At 37.6% G+C, this 15,288-nt stretch overlaps 1 protein-coding gene across 1 annotated transcript in view; it reads right to left on the reverse strand.

Moving 5' to 3' along the window:
- IFT80 (intraflagellar transport 80) overlaps positions 1 to 15,288 on the reverse strand; it is a gene marked incomplete at its 5' end in the record, with an annotated part of 83,380 nt that overhangs the window by 22,868 nt on the left and 45,224 nt on the right. Inside the window, 4 exons of the mRNA XM_051990479.1 lie at positions 1,436 to 1,500; positions 5,248 to 5,411; positions 11,610 to 11,684; positions 13,763 to 13,881. Of these exons, the coding sequence (XP_051846439.1) occupies positions 1,436 to 1,500; positions 5,248 to 5,411; positions 11,610 to 11,684; positions 13,763 to 13,881 (423 nt within the window). The remainder of the gene's footprint in view (positions 1 to 1,435; positions 1,501 to 5,247; positions 5,412 to 11,609; positions 11,685 to 13,762; positions 13,882 to 15,288) is intronic.

A 15,288-nucleotide genomic window follows, 5' to 3' on the forward strand; every position in this document is an offset into this window, starting at 1 on the left:
TCCAGCCCAGGTCGTGCCAGTTGCGGGCTGGCTTTCTAGTCACTGGGCAGATACCACTATTTCAAATTACATGTAAGCAAAAACTGTGTAGACCAGTAAGTAGAGGAGCATAAGAGTTTTAATGGAATTAAGTGAAAAATAAACTATTGGACTTCTAGATTTGAAGAAATCTTTTCATTTTTCCAATTAGTTGCAGGACATTCCCTCCAAGACACCAGACACAAATTTACAATGCAAACAGACATTACTAACACTTTCAGATGAGATTCCAATTCAATGCTCATGGCCCAGAGGAATTACTAACTCCAAACCAGAATAATCTGCTCCTCTGTTATCAGATCAGCCCCAGTGAAAGGGGGAGCACAGGTACAGTCATCTTTATAAAGAGCAAACACAGCTTGGATGAACCCGTGGAGCAGCAGCTTGGAGTTAAGGAGCCCTGAGGAGGGAGGATCTGGCCACTCCACCATTCCCTACTGGGCAACTTACCTGGTTAAGTCTCGAGACCCCTGGGTCTGCTCCAGCTCTAAACCCAGGCAGTAAGGGGGCATCCTTAGGAGACAGCCTGCCTTTCACTACAGGAATCCCTCAAAAGAACAAATGATTTTCCCCCATCATTCTTAGTTCTCCAAAGCCTGGACCTCTTTGACCATTAATCAGTCATGATGACAACTTCACTGTGTTCTGAATTGAAGGGAAAGGACGCACAAAGGCGACATCGGAGACACCAGAGAGTTCAATCACACCGTAACGGAATCCGAGGGCGTCTCAGAGGTCATTTAGTCCAAAGCCCCCATTTTACATATGAGGAAGGTGAGCTCCTGGGGAGAACAGGGACTTGCCTGAGTTCACACAACAGTGTCACCTTAAAAGCTAAAAAATGACCATCATCAAGAGTCTGTAGCAACTAAATAACTGAGTAAGTTCATCAATTTTTATTCTTGTTTTTATTATTTTATTATAATATTCTTTTAGTCTTTTTATTCTTCTGTTGAGAAAGATATTCATTTTCTAGCTTAAATGCATTTTTACATAGTATGGAAATGAAGGCTGAAGCATGTTAAGATATAATGAAATTCAAAGAGTTTCATTTGCTCATGGCTATCAATCACTAATCAAAGCAAAAATACCTCACTTACATGAAACAAATTATAATTCTAGAAAACGTAAGTGTAAATGGGATCCCAATTCTTTAATTTCAAATGGGATCCCAATTCTTTAATTTCAAATTTGCTTTCCCTATTGAAGACATTGGTCAGTGGTTATTTAAACTGTGATATTTTTCTAGGCAAAACATTTCACGTACAAGAGAACAATGATTATAATTACACAGTTAAACTATATCCATTTTACCTACAAAATTATTGCTATTTTAAAGGTTCGAGTACAGAAACATTTCACATTACTTAAAGAAGAATTTTCTAACATCCATTACCTTATGTGAAAGAATTTTTCCATCACCCAGAGGTTTTCCTGATGATGCCTCAAATAAGAAGATGACTAAAAAAAAATCATAACATCAATTAATGTATCATATAACATTTCTTATATTTGTAAATTTCAATAACTTGTCATATTCTTTTTTTTCCCTTGAGGCAACTGGAATTAAGTGACTTGCCCAGGATCACACAGCTAGGAAGTGTTAAGTGTCTGAAACCAGCTATGAACTCAGGTCCTCCTGACTTCAGGGCTGGCGCTCTATCCACTGAACCACCGAGCTGCTCCCAACTTGTCATATTCTTAATGAAAATTGCCGTTAACTTTCTCTAGATAAAAGAGGATTCTGAATGTACTCTTCAAATGTACTACTAAGGTCCAAATCTTCACATAAAAATAGGGATGGGTTGAATATGATTTCCTAAACATACATCCCATGAATTAAAACTACTTTTTAAAAACAAGGGTAACCAGTGAAAGAACTCAGGGAAATGAGTGTGAACCACTACATAGAATTCCCAATTTCTCTAATTTTGTCTGCCTGCATTGTTGATTCCACAGGATAATTGTACATGATTTCAAAGTCCAATTCTTTTTGTACAAGAAAATAACTGTTTGGACATGTATATATATATATATATATTGTATTTAACTTATACTTTAACATATTTAACATGTATTGGTCAATCTGCCATCTGGGGGAAGGGGTGGGGGAAAGGAGGAGAAAAGTTGGAATAAAAGGTTTTGCAATTGTTAATGCTGAAAAATTACCATGCATATATCTTGTAAATAAAAAGCTATAATAATAATAATTTTTTAAAAACCTAGGATGACAATGTTTCACAAGAAAAATCAGAGATAATCCAAATCTGGCTTGTGAACTGCGCTGTGTTTAGGAAAATTATAAAACCAAAAAAACCCAATCTACATACTAATGGCAAGAATGAGTTTATCTCCCAAATTAGCTAATAAATTCCAAAGAAAAGTCCCTCCTTTACATTTTTATCTCACATAAAATACATTATCATTCTTCAAGTTACAACCAGAAGACAGCTATAACCTTCTATTGTTTCTTCACAGTCATTTTCCACAAATAAATGTTTAGCAGAAATTTAAAAGAGGTCAATATTAAACAAAAAACTTTCTTAACACTGATTTTTATTAAAGGGAGAGATATGGACGAGGAACAAGTTACGGGTCTTGTCCTTTTCCAGGGGGGCCAGACATCTGATTTCACCAGGGCAGGAGACACCAAATGAGGAAAATTCGACCTCTCGATGCCGAGCAGCGATCTACCTGCCACTGCAGCTTTACAGAGCTGCCTGAGGTCCCTACAAGTGAAGTCACTCGTCTTTCTTCCCACACCTAGAATCTGAAGGCAGGTCCTCCTCACTCCAAAATGACAGGCTGCCGTACTGGCCATACCAACTCCAGGTGGATTAGCAACGTTGGCAAATTGGGCAAATTAAGTGGGACTGGAGAATGGGTTGGCCTGGTAATGACATCTGCCATGACTTTTTTTCCATGACCCAGACTCAAATTTTGGTTCCGTCACTTCTGAGCTATCTCACCATTTATCTCCACTTAACTTTGCTGGCTTTGGACTCCTCCCCTGTAAGATAGGGGAGTAGGACAAGATGGTCCAATAAGATCAGAGGGGAAGCAAGGATGGTCCATTATCACCAATTTTACTTAGCATTGTGCTAGAAATATTAACTGTAGCTATAAGATATAAAAAAGAAATTGAAGGAATAAACATAGACTGTGAGGAAAGAAATCGATTATTTTTTATAGATGATGTGTTCATTTACTTAGAGAACCCTAAAGGGAACCAAAAAAACAAAGTGAAACAATTAAGTTTCAGCAAAGTTGCAAGATATAAAACAAACCCACATAAATCATTAGTTTTTCTGTATATTATCAACACAATCCAGGAGAAAGAAACAAAAAAAGAGAGATTCCATTCAAAATAACTATGAAAAATATAAAATACTTGAGAGTCTATTTGCCAAAACATGAAACTATATGAATACAATCATAAAACAATCTTGGGACAGCTAGATGGGAGCACCAGCCCTGAAGTCAGAAGGACCTGAATTCAAATCCAGACTCAGACACGTAACACTTCTTAGCTGTGTGACCCTGAGCAAGTCATTTAACTCCAAATGCCTCACCAATAAATAAATAAATAAACAAACAAACAACTCTTCATGCAAACATAAGATAAAAATTGGATAAATACTAATTATTTGTGGGCGGGCCAAACCAATATAATAAAATTTACTACCTGATTTACTCATTCAGTGCTGAACTACTTTATAAAGCTAGAAAAATAAAATTCATCTGAAAGGACAAAAGATCAAGAATATCAAGAGAGAATCAATGAAAAAATGGGAAGGAAAGGAGACTAACAATACCAGATCTCAAATTATACCCCAATCCCCGCATGCTCTGAAGCTTGTCAGAAGGTGCGCCCAAGCCAGACCACTCAAAGATCCCCAACTGCCGCTTAAAACAGGAGACGAAGGGTGGCTTTGACTGGTGGAGGTGGAACGGTACCCTCTCCTAACAGCGCCGGGTGAGCTGGAGCAAGAGTAGCCGGAGAGCTGGCCACACGGGGGCACTCTGTGGCGCCCACTGGAGCTAACGTCCCATGGCTGTTTCAGGGGACACTTTGAGGTGCCCGTAGGAGCTAACATCCCACGGCAGCTTTAGACTTGATCTGAAGAGCCCTTTTATAACACCAGCTGACCAGATTAACATTCACGTGATACCTTTTCTCTACCACACTAACAGCTATGTGACTAAAGGACACTGAGTCTACAATATAGCAACTCTCTGGCACAGTGAGACCCTTTATAACATAGTTTTGCTAGATGCAGATTCCCCGAACATTAACAAATATACCTATATAAACCCTTACCTATAGGGAAGTGCCAACATATTTCAAAGCCAAATGGGAATTTCTGTTTCTGACAGTAGCTGTGCCTTTAAAATGGTGGTCCATCTAGTGATGCTCCCCCCTCAACTCAGCAGAGTTGGTCCCTGGACATGTGAGCGGTCCACTGCCAGGTCTACACTGCCCTTTGCCATATGACAAAACCCACCAGCATTCGCAGTGCTAGCAGGACCGTCATCGGTCTCTGGTCACCACCACACTAAGGCTGGCAAGGGAACAATGACTTATAACCTTTGTTCCAATTCAATCTAAGTCCACAAGTACTGATTTTAGTGAAAGAGTTGTAATAGAAATATTTAAGTTGGAAAGTTAATCTATTGTAAACAAAAATCAAGAAAACGCTTATCACTTTTTGTTGTTGCCTATGATTCAAGTCTGGGGATATTTTTTGAAAATGCCAGCTAGGTGGCTCAGTGGGTAGAACACCAGCCCTGAAGTTAGGAGGACCTGAGTTCAAATCTGATCTCAGACATTTAACACTTCCTGGCTGTGTGGCCCTGGACCAGTCACTTAATCCCAATTGTCTCAGCAAAAATAAAATTAAAAAAATACATATAACAATGCTTTCACTGATTTTTTTTTTTTTAAGAAGTCTACTTTACTAGGTTGGAAAGACTCTTAACATGGGCTTGGTCTACAAGGTCTGTTTTCCAAGGCCAGCAGAGTTAAATTCGGAGAGGTTGTCACAGCAAACCTTGACAGATATTTACTAAATTACCAAGTGTCTAAACTCTGTGAGTATTCGCACAGGAAGAAACACAGGTTTTTGAAACCCAAGAAGTAATTCAATGGTAATGATACGTTTGCATGAACCTAATTAATATGTGGGTAAGCAATGAAAATCTACGTACTTTTCTCATCAGCTTTGTCTTTTATTGCTATGGTATCATTACTTAAAGAGACTGTTTGGGCATTCAGAATATCCGTTCTCATCCCAGGAAATTTTGGAGAGGAAATGAATCGTCCTTCATAAGAATATAAGTAGATGCCTCCTCCATCTACGAGAAGAAAATGCCTATAAATAGAAAAGTTGACAAATTAATTTTCCAAATTTTTCTATGGATGTTGTTCTTTTACATCATTTGGAACAAGTTTTTGCAGCTTTGAAATGACAGAGTGTAAAAATAACAATCCACTCAGACATCTTCAATACGAGTCCTCTGAGTTCTGTGCCCTCATTCGCATGGCTCCACTTCCAAAATCTTTTCTTAAAGCTTCTTCCTCCTTCTAAACAATGTTTTAGAAAACTTACCACTCTAGATTTCCTCCTGGATATTTTCTATTCCCTTGATTTCTAAAACATAAAAATCTCCCTTCTGTTAAACCTAACTTTTAATTCCTTCGTGGCTCTTCCGTGTTTTCCCAGTTCTTTAAAACACTCTTCAACATCTCATAATTTCATTCACGGGTTTGATGATCACCTGTGCAAAGGCCTCCAAAACTTCCGACTTATCTCCCATGGGCCACAGTCTCTGCTGTGCCTCTCCCCACGGTAGTCTTGCTGGAACCTCAAACTCATCAGGCCCTAACTTAGTCTTCCTCCCCAACATGTCTCTCCTTCTGATGTCACTACTTCTGTCACAGGGTTTGTCATTCACGGAGTCTCCCACATTTGAGATCTTGGCGCAGTCTATCCTTCTTCCCTCCCTGCCATCTCATACACAACCACAAGCTCTGTGGGTTCTAGTTCAGGCCCCTCACCGGTCACTTCTCCTCAGCTACAGTAACTTCCCTACCCAACAATGGCCTCCTTCCACGTGACCCCTCCCATTAAGTGCCGAGTTTGGTCACATCTTCCACATGCTCATATTCCCCAGTTGTTTCCCAATTGTCTTCTGAGCGAAGCTTCCTTAGCCCGGCATTCACGGCACCTCGTTCAATCAGGCCAGGTTAAAGAATAAATTTTCATTATTATTGCTTTGTTTGAGAGCCCAACCGCATGATGAAATTTTATAGAAAACTTTTTTAAAACCATTATTTGGGCATAATGGAATATTATAAGTCGATTTTGTATTTTCCAAAAAAAATTCATTTTTTCGCTTTGCAGTTTTAGAATTTAGCATTTAACTTCCAACATATAAGATTCATTCCAAAAGGAATCTACAAAACTACCTACTGAAATTATTTCTGCATATACTAAGTGAGTCATTTTTCTTCTTGAAGACATTTTAAGAAAGATTGTTGGTAGGCTTCTGAAAAGCTATTTCGTATAAAGAACTTCCAAAATCCATTGTTGGAAGGGGGCGGACTATCCTGCCCACTGCACCAAATGTGAGGTGGCAGACTATCCTCCCCTCATTATGACAATTATAGAACGGCATACCCTCAGAGAGAACACTAAGATACTAAAGAAAGAGGGGCTCACAGCAGCATGGTTATTAATAGGCTTTATGAGAGTTAATCAGGCAGACTGGGTTGCTGAAGGGAGTTTACTCACAGCAGGACCAAGCATCCTTCCCTGTCCCAAGCCCCCGGCCAGGTCAGGTGTTACACAGAAATCAAGAAGGCCTTGAGTCACGATGGCCCAATACCACGTGCAAGCTTCCCCTGGGACAGCCCACCCTCACTGCCCTAGCCCACACACTGCCCCGCTGGGACCTGCTCACACAAGCTTTCCAGGAGTAGCTTCCACAAAGTTCCCTACATGGTACATAAGAGGTCTGGCTAACACAGAAAAAGCAGGAGAGCCCCCAGTGGGTTGTATCTAAGGCATAGCCCCCATACCCTGTTACTGCATACGATGTTCTCACTTCGTACAGCTCACAGAGGTCCTGCCACACTTTTCTGAAGCCAGTCCCCTCGTCACTTCTTCTCTTACAATGGTATTAATCACAATCAGGTACCACAAGTTGTCCAGCCATTCCCCAAACGATACGTGTCCTCAACTTCCTATTCTTTGGTACCACAAAAAGAGCTACTACAAATGTTTTCCTACAAAGATGTCCTTTTTCTTTGATCTTTTTAGGGTACAGGTGAAGTAGTGCCATCAAAAAAAAAGCACAAAAAAAGGTATGATCAAAGGGCACGTACAATTTGATAGTCCTTTGGGAAGAGTTCCAGACACTTTCCAAAATGCTTAGACCAGTTCACTCCTCCACCAATGTTCATTAAGGTACTATTTTCCCTCTTTTCCTCTACCATTTGCCATTTCTAATGGTATTAAGTGACATCTGAGAGATTTAGAGCCTTTTTATATGACTATAGAAATCTTTGATTTCTTTTGAAAACTGCCTGTTCAAATACCTTGATCATTTATCACTTGGGAAATGGCTCTTAACTTTATAAATTTGACCCAATTCTGAAAAAAGAGGCCTTTATCAGAAAAACCTGCTGTAATTTTTTTTCAAAATATTACTTCACTGTCTATGGTACCTTTTAGCAAAAATAGTAGTTTCCCTGATTATCTCTTGTAATTAAGTCTATTTTTGCTTATGCTTTGTCTGAGATCATGATTGCTACCCTTGCATTTTGCTTCAGGTGAAGCATAATATCCTGCTCCATCTCCTTATTTTAACACTGTGTGTGTGTGTGTGTGTGTGTGTGTGTGTGTGTCTTTCAAATATGTCTCTTGTGACAACATTTTAGTACATACACTTCCATTTTCTAGTTTAGCTCAGCTCATTCACATTCACTGTTATGATTACTATTTCCCTTCATCCTATTTTCTTCTGTTTATCTCTTTATTTTTATCTTCTCATTCCTCAAAAGTCTGTTTTGCTTCTGACCACTGCCTCCCTTAATCCGCCCTCCCTTTCTTTTATTACTTTCCTCTTCTATTTCCCTGATAAATAATATTAATTTCTGTGTTTATTTATTCTTCCTTCTTTGAACCAATTCAGTGTTCAAGCACTGCCCACCACCTCTGACTCATTTTCCCTCCATGATAAAAGCTCTTCCTGACAGGCTACTTTTTTGAGAAAACTTTCCCCATTCTACTCCTTTCTTCTTTATTCTCCCAGGGCATCCCTCTTTCTCATCCCTACATTTTTTCCTACAGATCATCCTAACATAATTGATTCACATATGTGCCCTTTGTCTATGTACTCTTTCTGACCACTTTAATAATGATAAAGTTCTTAGGACTTGCATATATCATCTTCCATATGGGAATACAAATAGTTTAACATTATCAAATACTTTGATTACTCTTTCCCATTTATCTTTTTCATGCTTTTTTTTTTTTTTTGAGTCTTCTGTTTGAATATTTCTATTCAGTTCTGTTCATCAGGAATGCTTTAAAGTCCTCTATTTCATTAAATATCTATTTTCCCCCTGAAAGATTATACTCTATTTTGCTGGGTAGGTTATTTTTGGTTGTAATCTTAGCTTCTTTGCCTTCTGGAAGATCATTTTCCAAATCCTCTGCTTCTTCAACATGGAACCTGTCAAACTGTGTGTTGGATTTTTTTTCCCCCGGCTGATTGCAAGAGTTTCTCCTTGACCTAGGAGCTCTGGAACTTGGCTATAACATTCCTGGGAGTTTTTGTTTCAAGATCTCTTTCAAGAAATCACTGGATTCTTTCAACTTCTACTTTACCTTCGGGAGCTAAGATATCAGGGGAGTTTTCCTTGATAATTTCTTGAAACATAATGTCTAGGCTCTTTTTTTTAAATCATACTATTCAGATAGTTCAAAAATACTCAAATTATTTCTCCTCAATCTATTTCCCAGATCAGTTTTTTTCCCCCAATGAGACATCTCACAATTCCTTCTACTTTTTTATTCAAAAGAAGACTTTATTATATTTTTGGAATCTTGTAGAGTCATTAGCTTCCACTTCCCCAATTCTAATTTTTAAGAAATTATTTTTGTTATCTTATATCATTAGCGTTTTTTAAGGTGTTGGTTTATTTTTAGTATTTGGGGGGTACTTTTTTAAGCAAAGTATTAATTTTCTTTTCATAATTTTCTTGCATAAGTCTCGTTTACTTTTCTCACTTTTTTTCTCTCCCACTCATTTAACACGTTCTGGGAATATTTGTTGAGCTTTAGTCTAATCAGCACTTTTCTTCCTTGTTTATGTCTTGGTAGTCTCTGACACCATAGTAGCTTTTTATGATCAGGCTCTTTTCTTGCTGTTGAACTTTATGTTACAGTTGGGCTCTGTTCATCTGGGATGGAGAGGCTTTTTTGTGCTGTTCTTTTCAAAGCTAGTTCTGGGAGTCTGCAATTTTCAGATTTAGGGAGAAGTTAGTCACTGCTCTCCTAATCTGCACTCTAGTCTTTATCCACAAAGGGCTCTTGGTCCTCCCCAGTTTCCAAGTACTTGGCCCTGGAACCTATTCTTCTGCAGCCACAAGCACCAACATTCCTCTCACAACTGATTATGGACAATAGTTATCAATCAAGCTGGATGAATGTCTCCTCCTGACTTTTGTTGGCTCTGCCACTCCCAAGATTTGACAGGAGGTACTACTTTTAACTTGTTTGGACAGGAACAATGAGAGAGTTCAGCTGAGTCCCAGCATCTCAGCTCTACCTCATTCGAACCTCTCTTGTGTTTTCTTAAATGAAATCTGGCATTTCTTTTTCCTATACAGAATTTTGAGCCTAATTTGCTGTCTTAAGGTGAATGTTCCAAATATATCTATTGATATACTTTTACCTCAATGAATTAACCTTCAACCACATGTCACAAGCTGAAGAAATAGTATTTTTCATCCATTTACCTTTTCTGTATGCATTATTAATCTTTTTTGAGTAATTACAGATGTCACTGACACAATCCTGTAATCTTCTGGGGTTTGCTATTATCAGTATGTCATTCCACAAAATGGAAATCAACTGCTATACAAAACTCTAAGATAATTTTACAAATGTAGTCATGTTATGAAGACTATTAATTTGGGGACTAGACTTAAGTCCCCAAATACAGAAAATTCTACACAATAACTCAGTGGAATACAAAGTCTTTGAGGACAAGTTTAATTTTTGTTTCTATAATACATGTTTTGTTAATTTGAATGGAATTCACTATCATTTCCACATAATTTTCTAGATCAAATACCTAGTCAGGGGTCCTCAAACTATGGCCTGCGGGCCAGATACGGCAGCTGAGGACGTTTATCCCCCTCACCCAGGGCTATGAAGTTTCTTTATTTAGAGGCCCACAAAACAAAGTTTTTGTTTTTACTATGGTTCGGCCCTCCAGCAGTCTGAGAGACAGTGAAATGGCCCCTATTTTAAAAGTTTGAGGACTCCTGACCTAGATAAATGAAGTTTATTTCTTCATTTTAATCATGTTTGGTGGACATATATCTGAGTCCATCCCTCTTTTTTAGCTTCTCATTAGTAAACTTCTATAAAGCCAAATTGCTCCCTTTTTCACGAACTTACCCTGCACTTCCCTTTCCATGCCTTTGACAATATAGTTCCCTATGGTGAAAATACATGTTCCATCCTCTAAAAGTTCTTGACAATCTTCTTCTTCCAGTTTTCCATATAATATAAGAGGGAAAATCTGATAGCCAAGACCATTAAGAATTCAAAGACTCTTAAGATGTGACTTTAAAGCTGTATGGGAGCAAGCTTAGGCATGAAGAAGGCTTTTTCATGAAGAGGTAACAGGGATGCTCCTTTACTTGGCCTATGACTCTTTAATAGATATAATGTGTCCATATTGTTTAATAATAATAATGCATTCATGCAAGATAGAACTTTTGGAAAACTGTATAAATTAGAGGTTACAGTTTAAAATAAAGGAGTAACAGAGAAAGTTTATTTTCTTGATTGAGAAAACTTTTCCCTGAAGAAAAAATATTTTTCAAATATTTCTAAGCTTAGCATTTTAGTGATAGTGATACCAAAGTAGAGTTTTTTCGAAAGCAAAAACATATCACATAGTTTAAAATAAAATACAATTGCTTATTCTGTTTATTTTCTGTTTAATGGCATGTTATTTTAAATAACAAAATAACCAACTAGTTAAATGAAATCATTCTCTTTTCTAATACTAGATGTCAAAAGCAAAAGCAAATAACTCTGTGGAGCTTATTTTTTTCCCTTTTAAAAATATATTCTGCTAGGAAAAGTGTACTATATTCATTGAGGCACAACATTCATAGAGTTGTCTATGAAATTTAATTAAGATTCTTAAAATTGTTTTTGATTTGATCCTAGTATTAAAGAACCACACTGACTGAGAAGAATGCTAAGAATATGCAATATTTTAACCCAAATCTGAATAATCAAATATGAAAATAAACAAGCTACCTTTCAGCCTGCAGAATCAAGCTAACAGTTCCTTCTTTCAGATCAAATATAAGTGGTGTATTCCAGTTCCTTGTACTAAAAGAGAAATAAAAGATGTCTGTTAACATTTCAAAAATACAACATAATTAACAATTAAATAATTCACTTAGATGTTTTCTGTATGTTCATATTTTATAAAAAATTTTCTGGCAAGTCGAATAGATTATTTTGAGAATACAATTAAAAATGCAGTGCTTTTGGTTACAAGGTGGTATTTCCTTTTTAAAAACTGGTTTCAATTTCATTCTTAGAGAACAGCTATCCTCAGTCTTAAGTGAAATGAGGATGATCCAAGAGATTCTCAGTCTAAATTTCTTAAGGACAATGTTTTTCCTTCATCTATCTGCTCTGTCCAGCACAGTTTTACAATGTGTGCTTATTAAGACCCTTTGAGGATGACAACCAACATGTTCAAAAGAAGAGTTTTCATCCTATCACATTACAGAAAACAAGATAAATCAAAACATAAGTCCCAAATTTTTAAACAAACTTTCTGTGAATACACTGCACCCCCCCAAGTAGCCTCGAAGCTCCCTGACTTCAGAATGTGTCTGTGGTGGAGCGTGAGGTACAAAGGCACTAAAGAGGTGCTTGTTGGGAAGTCAGAACATGGCTGCCAGCCACCAAGGGGAGCCTGCTCTCAGGAATGGCCTGGACTCCAGGATCCTCCATCTCCTAACATCCCCTGGACTTTGTCCCCAGGAGCTGCAAGTTCCTAGACACTGTCTCAAGGGAACTCAAGCTGGTTGTCAGTTTGCTTCTTCCTCAATGTGAGAAAAAAGGGAAAAGGTGAATACTGTGGGCAGCGCTAGGATGGCCCCGACACACAGCTCCTGGGGAAGCTGTCTCACTCCTCCTCTCCTGATCGGCTGTTTCTTTCATCACCTTTCAGCTCCATCCCTGGGAGTATAAAGGGCTTGCTGGAGCCCAAGATACCAGTCAGCCATCATACCACGGAGGCCAGATTTGATGTGATCATGGCTGGCTGCTGCTCTCACTCTCGCAGAGGACTAAAAGGACAGCCCCACACTGGAGTCAAGTCATGCCGTCCGACTGTGGCTGATCAGACTGATACGAGATCGGCCCCAGATTGGACACAAACAGTCCTTATCGATGTTCTGAGTGGACTGGCACAGTCCCTTCTCTGAGGAGGGCACGCCCTGCTGCGCAGTCCTGTGCCAGTGTCTCCCGTGTCACACAATCTAAAGTTCTTAAAAGAGAACTACTTATCTACTGGGTCTAATAATAGATGATAATATACAAAATAATAACATAATACATTATCATATTATTAATATGTATTATTATTTATTTATTATAAGCTTATTATTAATGTTATATTATTAATATATAATAACAATTGATATTTTATATATATGCACCATTCTGGGTAACACTGAGCTCCAGGAAAAAGACAAGGCATTTATCAATTTTTCAATTTATAAATTTAAAAAAATTTAAAGTTTTTCAATTTATAAAATTATTTAGATTTTTTACAACAGTGTCATAAATGTCATAAAGATAAAATGTCATAAATTTAATGTCATAATTTAATGTCATAAAGATAAAAAATTAACAGCAAAGTAAAGAAATGAGTGTTAATAACCAATTACTGATATCAGGATCCAGGTTTCTTTTTTTGCTTCCTCTTTCAAAGACCAGATCTTGTAGGCCAAAGCAGCCTCTGAAGGACAGGGCTGACCAAGAGAGTGGCCATACCCTGAGAACATTCTCCTCCACTTCGAGCAGGCTCCAGCCAACTGGGAAAGCTTCTTTCTCGTCAAAGTGTAAAGGGAATCTAATCCAGGCAAATTCTGGCCTAGTCTTCATTGTCGTTACCTCCTCCTAAGTATGTCCACCCCCTCTTTGACTGTTCACCAATCAAGGGTTGATCGCTGCCTGTCAGATACCCACTTTTCCAAATGCATTTAAGCATTCCATCATCATAATGGTTTGTCTCTGGTTACTGAGAGAAACCAATGACCATCAATTTATTAATAAATTGATGATTAGTTATTAAGAAACAATATCTTGGACTCTTCATCTCACAACTAAACTATGTTAAGTTCCTACAGCTAAATAAAACTTCAAATTAGGAAGTTCAAGATGCTTACGAGAACACATAACATTGAAGAGATGTTGAAACAACTAAGTGTCCATAGTTCAAAGATGCTTTGATGACCCTATCACGGAATTCCAATAAATCCACTGCATCATTAAGAACATTCCGAACCTAATGGGTAAAATAAATGTTATTAAAGAACATATAGTGCACATCAAATGTGAAAATAATATTTAATTAGAGTCTGCAACAAATTGGAAGATAAAGTAAAATTCTAAATGACCATAATAATTTGGGAAAATTACCTTTTAAGAACATAAGGAAATTCAATAGGGAATGAACAATAAAAAACAAGTAATAAGAATACAGGAAATTGAAAAAATTACCTAGGCATAATTACATGTAGCAAAAGTCTAAGCTAAAAGTTATTACTGATCACAAGGGGAAAAATTTATCTCTAAAGTCATGCCACTAGGAAAAAAAAAGGCAAGATTATACTTTGGGATATTATTAAAGTAATATGACACATGGGCCTGGGAATTCTGATATTATAGAGAAGCTATATTATATCTCTTTTTAGATAGCACACCAAATTCTGCATCAATGTGTTTAAAATTATATTTTCTGGAAAAAGTAGTATGAACCAAGCTTTGAAAGGGAAACTTTTTAGGGTTATTAGCAAGGAAATAAATTAGTGACTATGTGAAAGCTAAATCCACAAAGGTAGAGGGACAGATTGCTCTTCTTTTAAAGTAAAATGTTACTGATTGGGAAATGACAGGAACCAAGATTGTGCTGGCCACGGGCCACAATCTCTCTTCTGGCTTTGGCTAAACCACACAGGTTTCTTCCTTGTGCCAAGGGACTGAGGAGAGCTAGGTACTTGGATGTGAAAGTCTCAGAGTGACAAAACTGTGGCCATCAAGACTTTGAAAACAGAAGCTCTTACCGACGGACATGTTTCAGGAAGACTGTAAATTTGGATTTGAAACAAAGGATGACATCTTTATTTTTACAAATTTCTGTCTTCCTTTGCCACCTTCCATGTCTTATTTTATGCATTTAAAAATGTTACTCTGAGAAGGGGGCCACAAGCCACCAGACTGACTGCCCAAGGGTCCGGGATGTGACAAAAAGGCTAAAAACCTGTGAACTAAAAGCGTAGAAAAGTAGCTTTCAGGGATTTTAATAATGATCAGATACAATTTCAAATCTGAGATATAAACAGGCTTTGGCAGACTCAGGGAGATTCAGGGTTGGTTATATTCACTGAAATGAAAACTAGGGTTGGATGAGTGTGAATGGTAATAATTGGAAATTAGTGATAAAAGTACCAACTTGTATTTCTTGATGGATAACTTTAATCAGCGATTCAATTTGATTTAGCAAACACTTTTAAAGTAAACTACTATATGCAAGACATTATCCAAGAAACAAAATTCTTTACAGGTAAAATAAACTGCTAAATGTTTTAATTGGGGAAAGAAAACGCCTGATTGCATTAGGAAGTTAATAATTTCTGTTAATGAAGCCATTTTCCCAGAACTGGAGGTCACCTGGTTGCTACTTACAAGCTCA

The sequence above is a fragment of the Antechinus flavipes genome, chromosome 3, assembly GCF_016432865.1.
Source record: "Antechinus flavipes isolate AdamAnt ecotype Samford, QLD, Australia chromosome 3, AdamAnt_v2, whole genome shotgun sequence".
Taxonomy (NCBI): Eukaryota; Metazoa; Chordata; class Mammalia; order Dasyuromorphia; family Dasyuridae; genus Antechinus; species Antechinus flavipes.